This window comes from Paroedura picta, chromosome 4 (assembly GCF_049243985.1).
Source record: "Paroedura picta isolate Pp20150507F chromosome 4, Ppicta_v3.0, whole genome shotgun sequence".
Taxonomy (NCBI): Eukaryota; Metazoa; Chordata; class Lepidosauria; order Squamata; family Gekkonidae; genus Paroedura; species Paroedura picta.
In genome coordinates, this window is record NC_135372.1 from 55,194,958 (window position 1) to 55,210,292 (window position 15,335).

Consider the following 15,335-nt stretch of genomic DNA (forward strand, 5'->3'; position numbering starts at 1 on the left):
GCCTTGGCCCCCCAAATCACAACAAGGTAGTGGCTTGTATTCAACTAATGAACCACTAGTGAAGACCTAAGGTTGCCAACTTCAGCTTGGGAATTATTAGAGATCTGGATTGCAGGTGCCTGGGAAAGGAAGAATTTGTGGAGGGAAAGGAGCTCGGTAGAGAAAAGTTGCCTATAAGAACCAACTCTACTTCTTCTTCACAGAATTAGACAGATGCTTTATTCAGGTACTAACATATTTAATAGCAAAGTGTAGATACAGAGATAGGTTCTTAGCGATATCACTAGCTGACAGAGAGAGGGAATTGTGAGTATGGAAGAAGAAGGTGGATATTGGCCAAAGGGTATCAATCTGCAGACAGAAAAGGAATGACATTTATCTAAGGTGACCAGACATCCCGCTTCTGGTGGGATAGTCCCGATTTTAAACAATTTGTCCCGTGTCCCACAGCATTTTTTAAAATCCCAATTTTTACCCACTTATGCTGGCACGGGAAGTAAACCCTAGCTTGGCGATCTCTTAGCTGTGCTCCGCTCCCTGTCTCTGTGTAGCCACTCCTAGCTGGCAACCTCTTGCCTGTGCCCCGACCCTCCCCGCTCCAGCTTCTCCTTTCCCTCCCAGAGCGCCAGCTCGGCTGCAGCCCCCCTCTGGCTCCCTGACCCCTCACCCACCTTCCCCATCCCTAGCTGCCTACTCACCCGATGTGCCCCTTATGCGCCATTGAAGACACTCTGCCTCCTCCTTCCTCGCTGCAACCGCCACCTGCCTCTTTCTGCAGCCCCTGGGTGGCGCCACAGCCAAGCCAGAACCCCATCCCTGCCTCCCTCCCTCCTGGACAGCATTGTGGCAGCACCGGCCATGCAGTCCGTCGGTGGCCTGGACATTGAAGGGAATGCGGGGAGGTTGTTATTTCCCTCCCCCGGCAGCAGAGAATGCAAAGGATCAGGTGTCCATCTTCTCTACCTGGGCGGGCAACAGGGTAGGGGAGTGACAGTTCCCATTTTGTGCTAGGCCATTTGGGCGACACGGGTCTGGTGCGGCTGGAGGGCCGCCGTTATGTAAAGCCTGACGTGGGTATTTTGGGGCAGATGCAAACCCCCCCCCCCGTGAGCCCTATTGTAGGGAGCAAGGTGTCCTGCTTTACCCATGTTAAAATCTGGTCACCTTACACTTATCAGAAGATTCTGATCCTGCTTTTCTAACTGGCCTTTCCTCTTGCTGCCCCCTGCAGGATTCTTCTTTTGTACCCCCAAACATTTGCTCACTTCAACAAATATTATAGTGTTCGACTAACTGCAAAATATTTAACATATATCAATACGTATCCATATTCTTGAGTCTATATTAATTAAGGAAGAACTAGGAAGAAAAGATAAATAAAATAGCCAATGAAGATGAAGGAAATAAATCCAAAACAGGCTGTGAAAGATTGGAAATTAACACCACTGCTGATGCAACATTCCCACAGAGGAAATCAGAAATAATTATTTTGTTGCGAATCCTAGCCATGGTTGGTGGTAACATTTCCTGCTTGAGGCCCACAATAACAGGTGGTAATTGTAGTTCACATCTCAGCATCTTAAAAGCTGCCCTGCTGGCTTCAGATTTTTTCGGGGGTGGGGAATATTGGATGTGTAGAAGATCGCCCAGAGCACCAGTAACAGTACCAACAATCCTTATTCAGTCTTCTGTTCTCTCTATCCACACCGGATCAGAGATAATCAGTTTAAAAGTTGTCATGCAGCCTCAATCCCCAGTGGACCTAAAGATTTCACCCTTTGGCCCTTCCCTTTAAATTAACCTTATACAAACTCCACTCCAAGGCCTCAGAACTGTGGACTTAGACTGGAATAACTCTGTACAGGATGGCACCAATAGTGCCATGTAGCAAACATAGTTTGAAGCTAAGGGGAATTTTTAAAGCTATTTATGGGAGACTCTGCTGTTCGGAGAAAGAAATACGTTCCTAAAATCCCACCAGGGATACTTGAACACCCTTGGACACAACTGAAGCAGCTCTTTGGATCCTAAATAAGCTTGACATCTTCCTTAGCAGTGTCTATCTATGAATCACATAGTTATCACAGGGCTCTCATAGCATGTACATTGCCCTCTCTTCTTCTGTTTTATCTGCACAACAACTTTGGCAGGTGCTATAGTATTGGAAAGAAGTAGAAGCCAAGATCACTCAATGATAGGGTTGCCAGCTCTGGGTTGGGAAACAGCTGGAGATTTTGGGGGTGGAGTCTGAGGATGGCGAGATCTGGAGAGGAAAGGTACCCCAATGGGGTATAATGCCATAGAGTCCACCTTCCAAAGCATCCATTTTCTCCAGGTGACGGAGATCAGTCATAATCCCAGGAGATCTCCAGCCAAAACCTGGGGGCTGGCAACCTTACTAATTGAGATTCATGGCTGAGTGGGGAGTTGAATCTAAGTCTCAAGTGTGACACAATGATCACAATACTTAAAAAAAACCCCAAAGCCAATGAGGTCAGGCAGAAGCTATAAAAAAGTATCATACAAGACATAATCACATACCTGAATGTTGTTACACACAAGGCCTTGGGTGTATGGAGTTATGATTCGAAACTCACCAACAGCTGCATCTCCTCCAATTGCTTGGGCTTGTAGTAAAAATCCCTTAAAACTTGAGTTGTTCATCGCTGTTAGAGATACTGAATATTTAAAAATGCAGAATACTAGTGTAAGTTGAGCCATTTTGCTATGATTGGTATTAATAACAGGAAATTAATGATGTGACAGTTATGGCTATGTAGCATTAGTAATCTACCAGCGGTCCCCAACCCCCGGGCCGGGGACCGGTACCAGTCCATGGATCAGTCGGTACTGGGCCGCAGTTCCTCCTCGTCCTCCTCCCTGGCTGCTGCCTTGGGGCCTGTCCTGCCACTCTGCCATCAGCTCACCTTTGGTGCTCTCCAGCAGCTACCATGGCTGGGCTCCCCCTCAGAGTGGCACTGCACAGCTGCTGCTGGCAGCGCCCCCCAGCGGGTGGCGGGAAGTCAGGGGCACCAGCAGGAAAGCAATTGGAGCAGGGGCTCAGGCGGCAGCAACGACGACGCCCCTCGGCAAAAGACTACCCCCCCTCAGGGCCTCAGTAAAATTTTCAAGAGTTGACCAGTCCCCAGTGATTAAAAAGGTTGGGGACCACTGACTCCACTGGGACAATCAACATGAGACCCTGCAAAGGTAAATGCACAACAGCTACCTTTTACATACATACTTAACTCTCCCAGTGTAATCAGCTGCAGATGATATCAGTGTCCAGTAGCACCTTTAAGACCAACAAAGATTTTTTAGAGGGTGTGAGTTCACACCCTGAATAAATCTTTGTTGGTCTTAAAGGTGCTACTGGACTCTGATTTTATTGTGCTACTTCAGACCAACACGTCTACCCATTTGAATCTATCCAACTGCAGATGGTTGCTTTAGCTGAAACTCATCCTGCATTTTTCAGCTTTTATTTTGGAATATGTGTGTGTGTGTGTGTATGTGTATATCTATATCTATACACACAGAGAGAAAAAATCAGAAAAAAGAACCAAGCTCAAAGTAGCTGAATGACCACAAAGCACAGGCCCTTTCTCACAGCAAATCATTGTTTCAACCTAGGCAATCTACAGATTTGGTTTCACCACAAAGAAAAAGATGAAAACCAGCATTGATTTTTCCATTCTGCACGGGAGACAATGACTGAAACAGGAAACTTTTCCATTGTCAGAAACAAAGAACTGTTCAGTCCTTAAGGTTGCCACTCCTTGTGATCTTGCTGGTGCATGATAACTTACTGGCTGCAAGTCTTGGATGGGATCCCACAGGACACTTGCAAGGTTCTTCCTGTGCCCCAGACCCCTTCCCATCATAGCTCTTTGTGCCTCACCCCAAATTCATTTCTGGAGATCAGGAAACTTTCCAGAGATGTTGCTGTTGTGACTGTAGCCAACAGGTACTCAACTAACACATGTACATACACTCTTTGCAAAAGTACATACATGAATACAGCTCTTAGGATCCTGGCCCTTGTCGAGCTGGTATGTAAAGTAGAGCTTAGAGAGCAAGAAAAATGAAGGGCAATGATCCTTTGTGAAGGAGAAACATTGCTGGATTCAATGAACATCCTCAAAATGTATTATTTATTATTTTATTTGTTAAAATATTTATACCCCACCTTTCCTCCAGGTTCCAGAGAGTGAACTATAATAGTTAAAACAATCACTTTTAGAATAAAATAACAACCCCCAAATTTATCCCCCAAATTTATTTTAACTTTTCTATTTTGACTTGGAGCAGCAAGACTAAAATCAGACCTCTTTCCTTCTTGCCACTCCACGTTGTCAATCTAAGTACCCACTAGCACCAGTAGATGCACCTGTAAAGGTCCTCATACAACCCAGGGGATTAGTGGCAGCTGGCTCTTTGTCAACCAGTCACTGACAGATGACCCTTTGACAGCCAGTTATCAAACAATCCGCTTTCTAGAAGGGTAGTGGAGTGGCAGAGGAAGTGAGTGCTCATAAGGTGCTATTGATCGCTCATGGGCTTGACCAAACCCCCTCTGGGTAGGAGGCTACCTGACATGACCCAGGCCTGGCTAGGTCCTTCTGAAAGCTTGAGGGTGGAGGCAGAGGGGGGTGTAGGAGGGGGCAGAGAGCAATGTCCTAGGAGGTGGAACTGGTAAATCCTCCTCCATCTCCTAAGACAGATGAGTAACAGGAGAGAAGGTGTACCAAGGCGGTCTCAAACCCCCACCCCTCAACCAAATCATACCCTATTGCATAACAGCCATGGCCTGGTACCAAACACATTTCTATCACTTTCAATTGATGATTCTATATAGTCAAAAAATGTTGACTGTAAGGAGACAATTACTTGGGTCTGATGTAGCTAGGAGCTCCTCCTCGAGACCTTGTACTCTAAAACCTTTTAGTGCTCCTTTTATGAGCCCCTCACCCAGAACTCTAGTACTTGTGCAGGCATATCAAGAGAACTACAGTAAAAACTGTAGCTAAACAGAAATGGTGGTAGGAACTATGTTTCAGGTGCTGTTCAACTCTTCCACCAAAGACATATATTCCTATGACCTAGCTACATTTCTACTGGCCAACAGAAATCCAAGAAGAACTTTAGCAGCCATAAAAATGTTTTACTCCTTTTTCTATTGGGTGATAAGTGATTAACAGCAGCTATTCACTGCTCGAGGTCAATAAATCATCGAGCTTTTATTGGATAAAAGGAAAGAAAGGGATTCTGTAGAGGGGAATTACCTGTGATCTCATCACCAGGGTTAAATGCAGTGCTAGAGACAGAGATGGCATATAGTGGTGGGGAGGTCTGTGGAATAGAGTTCCCATGAATAGGTAACATAGAATTACAGGCCATGCCAATTTTTCCATTTGGATAGCTCAGGACTGCTGAAGAAAACATTTCCAAAAATAAATACAGGCCAGGCCATGTTTCCATCTGTGAAGAAATACATTTGAAATATGTAAGTTAAGGCAGCAGGCCAATGCATACGCATGCAGAAGGGGAAAATTCATTTGACTGTATCCTTCAGTATTTGAACACCTTTAATTACATTCATATTTACTTACTTATATCCTACTACGCAACTCAGATGTGGTAACTTCCTCTACTGGCTCCACCTCAAGAGGAAGGGCCATTTTGCTGCAGGGAGGCTAGGGTTGCCAGGTTCCCTCTAGCCACCAGCAGGGGTTGGAAGGGGTAGTCTGCCAGACTGGGAAACTCCTGGAGATTTGGAGATATAGCCTGAGGAGGATAGGAACCTCAGCTGGGTACCATGCCATAGATTCCACCCTCCAAAGCATCCATCTCCTCCAGGAAAACTGATTTGTGTAGTACTGTACTGTGCATCTATTATGCTAACATACCCACAGGGAAAGAATATATGCAACTAGGTCTCAATAACACAATACGGGACAATAAAATCAGAGACCAGTAGCACCTTTAAGACCAACGAAGATTTATTCAAGACGTGAACTTTTGAGTGCAAGCATTCTTCCTCAGACTAAGAACTCCCTGGACTCTTGATTTTATTTATTCAGCCCAATGAGAAGACTGCACTTCGGCATTGTGGATTCTATTGGTGAAAGAACGGCATGCAGTTTGGGTTTATACATCCCCCCTCATAAATCATGTTTCGATATTTTTGACCAATTCTGGAAGAAAACTAGCATCACATCCAGATGTTTCTGGTACATGTCATTTCATAAACTATTTTGTATGCATTTGCAGAACATCTGGGTTATTATTACATAGAAATATCCCTGCACAATTTATGAATTTTGCTGTACTGGGTTGTATGTGTTTGATTATGACACAACTACTAAATGAAGCATTTCAAAATTACACTGACTTGCACAACATATAATAGTTGACTATCTAATTTGCAAAAGTTGTTGTAAAGCAAAACAGAGACTCTTTGTGCAAAATGTGTGTTGTGTAGGAAGGAAATAACCAGCAATAAACTTTCTAGTGCAGACTATGGGCAGTGCAGCAAAAACAGAATCCACACAACTAACTTTTCTTTTCACTTTTCACTTTGGGGAAAATACTGACCTGTATAGAAAGATCCAAAATTGTTTCTATGTCACACACCATTGGTGTTTCAATAGTGCAGGCAATTTGTCCTACAAAACATGACGTTGAGGCACACCGGAATGCATGAAAACAAACATTCTGCAGGCTTCACCTGACCACAGTGCGTTACAAAATCAAGCACTCTACAAATTAATGGAGGAGAAATGGCATTGCATTGACCTCCCTCTTCATATTCAGCATATCCCTTTCACCCAAATCCCAATGAGTACAATTGTTTGAAAACTGCAGGGTGAGGCCAAGCTTGCCAGATGGAACTTGGGAATTTTCATGCAAGAATGTGGTGAAGAGGTAGAAAGAAAGGCTGGATTAGTAAATTTGCTAATACTGCAAAATCCTTAAATCAGCTGACGGAGTCTGTTCCTAAGGAAGAGTCACTTGAGAGGCTTACTTCCCAGGCAAAATGTCCCAGCCTTACTGGAGAACCTTCAGTGGCTCTCCACTTAGAACAATTATTATTATTATTATTATTATTATTATTATTATTATTATTATTATTATTATTATTATTATTATTATTATTATTATTATTATTATTATCTTTCGATTTATTGCCCGCCACTCCCTTACGGCTCGTGGCGGGTTACAACATTTTAAAAACCCCAATAAAATCCATTAAAATCCCTCAACAACAATTACAATATAACATTATTGGTTAGCAAGCTAACCTGGCAATATAGGCTAATCAACCTCCCCCTTCTACTACAAGAAGGTGGAGAGGGGATACTGATGGTACTAATCCCCAATCTCAATCCCAGGTCCCGGGTCCCGGGTCCCCAGGGGGGGGCATAGATGTTAGCCTCGGCCTCAACCGTAAACCTGGCGGAAGAGCTCCATCTTGCAGGCCCTGCGGAATGATGGAAGATCTTGCAGGGCCCGCAGCTCTCCCGGGAGCTCATTCCACCAGGTAGGGGCCAGGACCGAAAAGGCCCTGGCCCTGGTCGAGGCCAGGCGTGCTTCCCTGGGGCCGGGAACGACCAGCAGATTTTCTCCCGCAGAACGTAAGGCTCTGCGGGGGGCATAGGGCGATAGACGGTCCCTCAGGTATGTGGGTCCCAACTCGCGTAAAGCCTTGAAGGTTAAAACCAAAACCTTGAACCAGATCCGGGCAGCAATTGGCAACCAGTGCAGCTGCCTCAGCACTGGCTGAATGTGGGCCCTCCAAGGTGTACCAGTGAGGACCCTGGCAGCTGCATTTTGCACTAGCTGGAGTTTCCGGACCAAGGACAAGGGAAGGCCCGCGTAGAGCGAGTTACAGAAATCTATTCTGGAGGTGACCGTTGCATGGATCACTGTGGCTAGGTGTTCGGGCGACAGGTAGGGCGTTAGTAGTTGGGCCTGGCGAAGCTGGAAAAATGCCTGGCCCGCTACTCTTTTGACCTGCGCCTCCAAGGTCAGGGAGGCGTCAATGATCACACCCAAATTCCTGGCCTGGGACGCGATGGTAAGGTGCGTCCCTCCCAGGGTGGGTAAACGTGCTTCCTGTTCCCGCCCCCTACGTCCCAACCACAGGACCTCCGTCTTGGAGGGGTTGAATTTCAGGCGACTCTGCTCGAACCATTCTGTCACCGCTTCCAAACATATGGCAAATGGTTCCGGGGGAGAGTCCAGGTGGCCGTCCATGAGGAGATAGAGCTGGGTGTCATCAGCGTACTGGTGGCAACCCAGCCCAAAACTCCGCACCAGCTGGGCCAGAGGGCGCATAAAGACGTTGAACAATGTGGGAAAGAGGACCACGCCCTGTGGGACTCCACAAGGAAGTCTGTAGGGGCGCGAGAGCTCATCTCCCACTGGGTCCGGTCCTGGAGAAAGGAACGTATCCAGCGTAAAGCTGTGCCCCGTATCCCCGTTTCGGCGAGGCGGTGGACCAGTAGTTTGTGGTCCACGGTGTCAAAAGCGGCCGACAGGTCCAGAAGAACCAGCACTGCCGACCCGCCTCTATCCAGCTGGCGATGGAGGTCATCCAACAGAGCCAACAACACCGTCTCCACCCCGTGGCCAGGTCGGAAGCCAGACTGATATGGATCAAGTGCCGAAGTTTCTTCCAAGAATACCAGGAGCTGGTCTGCCACGGCCCTTTCAACTACCTTGCCCAGGAATGCCAAATGTGACACCGGGCGGTAGCTGTCTGGGTCCAGCGTGGATCTTTTCAGGAAAGGGTGAACCACTGCCCCCTTCAGCTGCCCAGGGAACTCCCCGGAATCCAGGGAGAGATTGATGATATCCCTGAGCTGGCCTCCTATCCTCTGGCCACCTCCCTTGAGGAGCCAGGATGGACAGGGATCAAGTGGGCAAGTGGTCGCCCTAACCGAACCTAGCAACTTGTCCACTTCGGGTAAAGAGAGCCGTCTGAAGCCATCTGAAGCCAATGAAGTGGTTAAAAAAAGGAAACTGACAGATCCATAGGTATCTGGAAACATTATCACAAGTGCATGTTTGTCAGGTTTTCTTTTTTATTCTGCATTGATTTTCGTTCCTTCAGTGCTCAGTTTGTGTTCTGGTTGCTGTTTTCCCATAATTTCTGTGAGTAGTTTTATGGCAGTTTTTCCCTTGCTTTGCTTCCAAGGTGAAGGTAATTCAAAAGCGTACATTCTCCCCCCCCCCTACATCCTTTTTCTGCCCCTCAGAGGCCACTCCTCCATCCACATTGAGGTTCTTCCTTCCACTCTGCACTTTCCATCATCCTCTCGACCTTCATTGATGTACAAGTTTCACTATTAACTTTTCCATCATTTTTTTTAAGTTGGAATAGTCTAGTGATGTGAGATTTTTGCTAGTTATGGATCACTAGGGAAAAGATACTGGTATGCAAGATTCATTAACGAAAGATCTCAGTGACAACAGTCTCTCTCCCCATTCCTTCTTCTCCTGGGTCAGAATACAAGCTAAGCAAAGACTATTTTTGAAGAGGCACATGTTTTTGTTTGTGTGGAGAATACATGTGAATGATGCTCTGGATGGGGCCAGAGCTGCCGCCGTGATTTGATGGAATCAGAAGAGAATGGACAGCTGCAAGCAACCTTGCCTATGCCATGTGAAGGGGTTAACCCAGGAGCAGCAGCATCACCTGCAGACTAGGGCCCATGTCACAATATGAACCCCAGGAGCTGCCTGGGTAGCAGGCACGGGATCTGCAGGCTTAACTCTCTGTGAGTCTCTGACTCTCCATTCTAGACATAATAAAACAAAGAGAGATCCAGTAACTACTTAAAATAAAACTAATTAATTATAAGTTTTTTTTAACTCTGTTAACTCTAGCAGGTAATTAAATATTGGTCTCTCCCCCCCTCAGTATCAGGAGCGAAAGAAAACCGAATCACAATGAGAACAGAAGGAGTTCAGTAAACCGCTTTGAGATTCCCTCGGGCAGTGAACAGTGGGGTATAAAAACCAATTATTATTATTATTATTAATCACTAGCAGGCAGAGGCAAATTGACTATCACCCAAGTAGTTTATTGATAATTAATTCAGATAATAGCCTATTCCAGTGTTAATTAGTATGACCAGCAGAAAACTGGTTAACTGATTCAATTAATAATATTTCTAAAACTTAAAATGGAAAGCATGGAGAACACAGCTCATGTACAATACAAAGAGCCTAAAAAATGAACAACCTCCCCCCCCATGTGCACACACACAAATGAGCAAACATGCTCAATAGGCATATGCCATACACTAAAAACAAAACAAAACAAAAACACTTCTCTCTCAGCCAAAACTGTACCATTAGTTCCCCAAAGCAGGAAAATAGTAGTGACGAAATTGTGAGAAAGAGATAAGGAATAATCAATAACAAAAGGAGAGCAGTCAGTATGAGAAACCCTTTGAACTGAAGGGAGGGAATTAGAAGCAAAATAAATATAAGTATAAAAATATTGACGCTAAAACAAAAGTAAAATGTAATGAAACTACTCCCTCTCAACAGAGCACAGCCCCAAGGTTGTCTAATCCCTCTCTGCACCTGAAATACTAATATCATAGCTGCTTAGGCAATACTTTGTATTTTCACTATCTCTTCTAACATGCAAATATGAGTGATGACCACCACACCTCTGTTACCTAAAGAACACCTAATCAAACAAATGACAGACCTAACCAACCCCTAAGCAAACATCATAATGCTACTGTCTACACACAAGTAAAATATTTATCATGTATTTATTTTTAAAATGTGATAACCTCCTGTGTCTGTGCTGATCCAAGGAACGGGATTCATATTTTAATAGTTTAAAATAGTGCCCATTTACTCAATTTAATTTCTGAATTTCATTGAAATAGTATGAGGACAATCCAGTCAGAGGAAATACGCACAGAAACAACTAAGCCATCACAGGCCAGCAGGTCTGGGAGCGATGGCTAAGAAAGCCAAAAAGGAAATAAATTACATATATATAGCTCTGCCCCAATCCCTTGGATTCCCATTAATCAGCTGTTCAGCACAGTAAATCCTGATTCATTCCCCTCCCCTGCATACATAAATGTTCCACAGTTTTTAACTGGGCAGTGAGCACATGTGGGCCTGCACTTCCAAGAACCCTCCCTATTGACTGGATTGCATCCTTGTGTCTGATGTTGACTGATTATGCACAGCAGTGGCTGTACTGAGCCGCCGCCATGCATAATCAGTCAACATACAGTTACTCTAGTCTGCCTGTTGATATCAGTGGGCTTAGAGTGAAGTAACTCTTTAGAATTGCACTGTGAGTCCACCAGGTAGTGCTGGACCAGGCACTATTTCTCTACTTAATTGCTTCACAGGGAGATACCCACATAACAACTGAGCAAATAATTGTAACTTTCTTGTGATAATATAATTCCTCCTCTGCTATGCCTTCAAGGAAATTTTATGATATAGATACATTAACTTAATTTTTGTTTACTTGGCACTGAGCCTTCCATATTGACAGGCTATTAGTGCTTTCCAGTTACAGAGCACTCCCATTGGGTTAGGTTATTAACAAGACTCTCCAGCATTCATTTTCTCAGTTCATTTCCTTATGTTTCCAGGTTGAAGATTTGCATTAATACTGTGCCAGAACTTGGTACAACTATCAGCATTCCAGATAATTACTGCCAAACCACAAAGACAAATCAGTCCACAAATCAGTTTGGGCATGACTCTTCTGCACGTCTGCCTTCACTGTACATTTTCAAACTTGTGGAGTCAGTTAATTTTCTTCCAGAGATGGTTTTAAAAACTGAGGATTTTCAAGGGAGGGTTTTATCTACATTAGTGTAACTATCAGGGCATCACATGAGCCCCCCCCCTTTATTTTTTAAAATGTCCCTAAAATATTGGTTCTCTGAATTTCCAGGTTTCTTCTTCCTTTTTTTAAAGTAAGCCTCTGTTTCCTTCCCTCACAGAGATATGCCTTTTCCTATACATCTCCACAAGGAAAAGAGCTGGAGACTCACTTCATTTTTTTAAATAAAAAAATAAAGCTGGGAATTACTTACTGTTTTTTGTTTTTTTACAAAATATAAAGCTGGGAATTCAGAGAACCTGCTTAAATTATCATGATAACACTGCTGCATTATATTTTAGGGCTTTTTAAATAAATGAAATCACTAGGGGAGGGAGAGTGACTGGTTCAGTGATTACAACAGCTGTTATGGAAAAGTAGACTGGAAGTGAGTGAGTGGGACAAAGAAAACTGGTAGAAACTTCATGCACAAGAAGAAAGCCAACTCAGAACCAGCTTCCAGAAAAAGCTGAGGTAAAAGTGGTCCCAAAAGAGCTTCAGCTAATGACCGAGCATGTCATACATACCTCTTTATAGTCTCACTCACAGAGCTCTAGTCTAGCTACACAAACTCTTTGTTCCAGAGGTCAAAATGCTGCTTGTGATTGCTGCTCTTACACCACTTCTGATCGACTGCAGTAGCTCTTATGAGAGCTCTGAACAATAGATACATAGATACAAGGAAATTAAACTCTCAAAATATCTTTGGTCATAGTTTAACTGCATTTCCCCCCCCCCCCCATCATGATAATGGGGATGGCAGCCTGGGCTGCCATGAGATCCTTCAGGACCCCTGGCCCATAGTAAAGTATACCCTTCCTCCTGTGTGTGTGTGGGGGGGGGGGTTTGACTGTTGTAAAAATCAGTGTTATATGATTTATGTACTTTATATGTATTCACTATCTTTTTCCTCTAGAGGGACTCAAAGTAACTTACATCATTCTCTCCTTCCTTGTATCCTCACAAAACCCCTGTGGGGTAAATTAGGTTGAGTGAGTATGATTGGTCAAAGTTCACCATCGAACTTCCAAGGTGGAGTGAAAGTTCAATTATGGATCTGATACTCTGACCACTTTACTAGCTCTCAGAATAAGATGTAGAAATTGGTTCTTGAATGTCTGAAATCAGCAATCACAAATCAAATGCACAAAAACTGCTTTCATATCACTTGCTGTTAACTCAAATATAATGCTGCTCACACATTCAGCTACAAGTCATTGAGGGATATTTCACTTGGTAATTATGCATGGGTGAACGGACTCTGCTTTAGGGCCTAGCTCTCATCTGATTCAGTGATCCACTGAAAGGCAACCACCATCAATGCAATAGAGTGGAAGGTATTCAGTAGCTAAAAGGTAAAGGTAAAGGTATCCCCTGTGCAAGCACCGAGTCATGTCTGACCCTTGGGGTGACGCCCTCTAGCGTTTTCATGGCAGACTCAATACGGGGTGGTTTGCCAGTGCCTTCCCCAGTCATGACCGTTTACCCCCCAGCAAGCTGGGTACTCATTTTACCGACCTCGGAAGGATGGAAGGCTGAGTCAACCTTGAGCCGGCTGCTGGGATTGAACTCCCAACCTCATGGGCAAAGCTTTCAGGCAGCTGCCTTACCACTCTGCGCCACAAGAGGCTCTTTAGTAGCTACCACGCATCTATTCTTGAGGATTCTCTGTAACTAATCTGACAGTCAGCACGGTGTAATAATTTGAGTGACAGACTAAGATCTGGGAGATCCATGTTCCTATCTCCATTCTTCCATGGAAGCTTGCCAGATATCCCCTGGCCCAGTCACACATCTCACTAACCTACTTCACAGGGATGTTGTAAGACACTTTGGCTCCACAATGGAAGAAAAATGGAGCATTATTGGAGTCATCTTCTCCTTAGTGGTCAGATTTGTAGGGACACATATTATCAGGAGGACACACACATATTTTACTGTCCTAAACTCTTAAGAGAAAACTAAGATACAAATATGATCAATAAATTAGTGCAGGTGTTGGTAATACCCATTTCCCTAAGTGTTTTAACATTCTTACTGCTAGGTTTATTTCCATTATCTCTACAGTTTAGATCAATAATTATTTTGATTAAGAATTCTGTAATGAACATGGTAAAGTTGGACTTGGGAGAGACATGAATGATAATAATTAGAGATCACATGCAAAAAAGGGATTTGTGATATTTACATTTCTTTTTGGCAAAAGTTGATATGCAAGGCCTCTGCAAACTTTTTAGGATTGAATTATTGAACCAGTATCTTGGGTGCTTTTCAGTTTTGTAGGACAGGCATTGACACATTTTCGGAGATGCACATGTATTTTGAAAAATACATTTCAGAAATGCAGAAACAAATCTGAACGTGAATGCCATATTTTAAAAGCACACGTACACATTCAGCAATCTGTACACACCATATACCTGGAATTTAACCTGGATTACCATCCCCCCCCCCCACTCCTCCAGGCAGTATTCCTCTATCTTAAGGAATTATGAAAGAAGCAGGCAGGCAGTCCATTCAATAAATGTAGCTATCCCCAACAAGGAACAACAGTGATAAGAAAAGCTTTTCCTGGAGAATTTTAGTATACGTGGTTCTTCAGGGGAGCAACAGATATATCTGAATCGCCTGCTATTCGAAAAGCTGAAATATTAATATTGCCGCTGTAGTGGGCTAGTTTCTCCCCACCATTCATAACTTACCACTGCCTTTTCCTGAAGGGAGGAAAACCCTGAGGCCGGTGCCTTACCTCAATCGCTTTCTTGATTGGATGTAAAACAGAGCAGCGCTGTTTGTGACTGTAGCCACCAGCAGTGTTAGAGTGGCGTTTTAATTGTGTGCAACGCCAAGGAACTAGCTAGACGCGTCCCTTACGCTCCGGTGTAGAACTCGAGTTTAAAATCAGCGCAACCCTATACTTTACGATCACATCCGATCCCTCTGCTGGTCTGTGGGAGACACTGCATGCGTTGCAAACGTGAAGCGGTGTGCCGGTCTCTTGACTGATAATTTTTTTGCTTAAACAGAAGAATTCCTTTCTCTCCCTGATGGAAACCATTTAGGCACCCAGTCCCCAAGTTAATCCGTTTAGCAAAGGCTACAGGTGTGGATTTCCCTCCAGCCCCATATATATTAAAATCACACGAACAATCACAAGAAAAATAAATCATAATCTGAAACTACACAGGTTAAACATAACAGACTGCTGTACCTGTCCTCCTGATCTTGTTACTATTACTGAATTTTCAACACATAACTAATTGTAAAATGAAACTGTATGTGAACTTCTTGCATCAGCACAAATCAAAATATACCTTATGGTCAGTCTGTTTCAGGAGCACTTTGTTTTTCCTCCTTAAGCTGACTAGCTCATGCATAGTCTGAAGATCATACATTTTTCAACAATTGCTTATTTCTTTACAAATAAGTATGTTATTCTTTGCAAGTAATATGT

The 15,335-nt window shown here is 44.0% G+C and overlaps 1 protein-coding gene across 7 annotated transcripts in view; it reads right to left on the reverse strand.

Moving 5' to 3' along the window:
* LOC143835383 (putative ferric-chelate reductase 1) overlaps window positions 1-14,819 on the reverse strand; it is a 34,578-nt gene extending 19,759 nt beyond the window's left edge. For 4 of the 7 annotated variants that reach the window (XM_077332901.1, XM_077332903.1, XM_077332904.1 and 1 more), the window contains exons 1-3: window positions 14,631-14,760; window positions 5,286-5,481; window positions 2,542-2,678 (exon numbers count right to left, since the gene is read on the reverse strand). In XM_077332901.1, coding sequence (XP_077189016.1) covers window positions 2,542-2,678; window positions 5,286-5,481 — 333 coding nt within the window. In that variant the 5' untranslated portion in view covers window positions 14,631-14,760. Of the gene's footprint in view, window positions 1-2,541; window positions 2,679-5,285; window positions 5,482-14,583 lie in introns of those variants that run through there. The other 3 variants (XM_077332900.1, XM_077332905.1, XM_077332906.1) reach the window with 3 other exon arrangements.
* Between the last annotated feature and the right edge of the window lie 516 nt (window positions 14,820-15,335).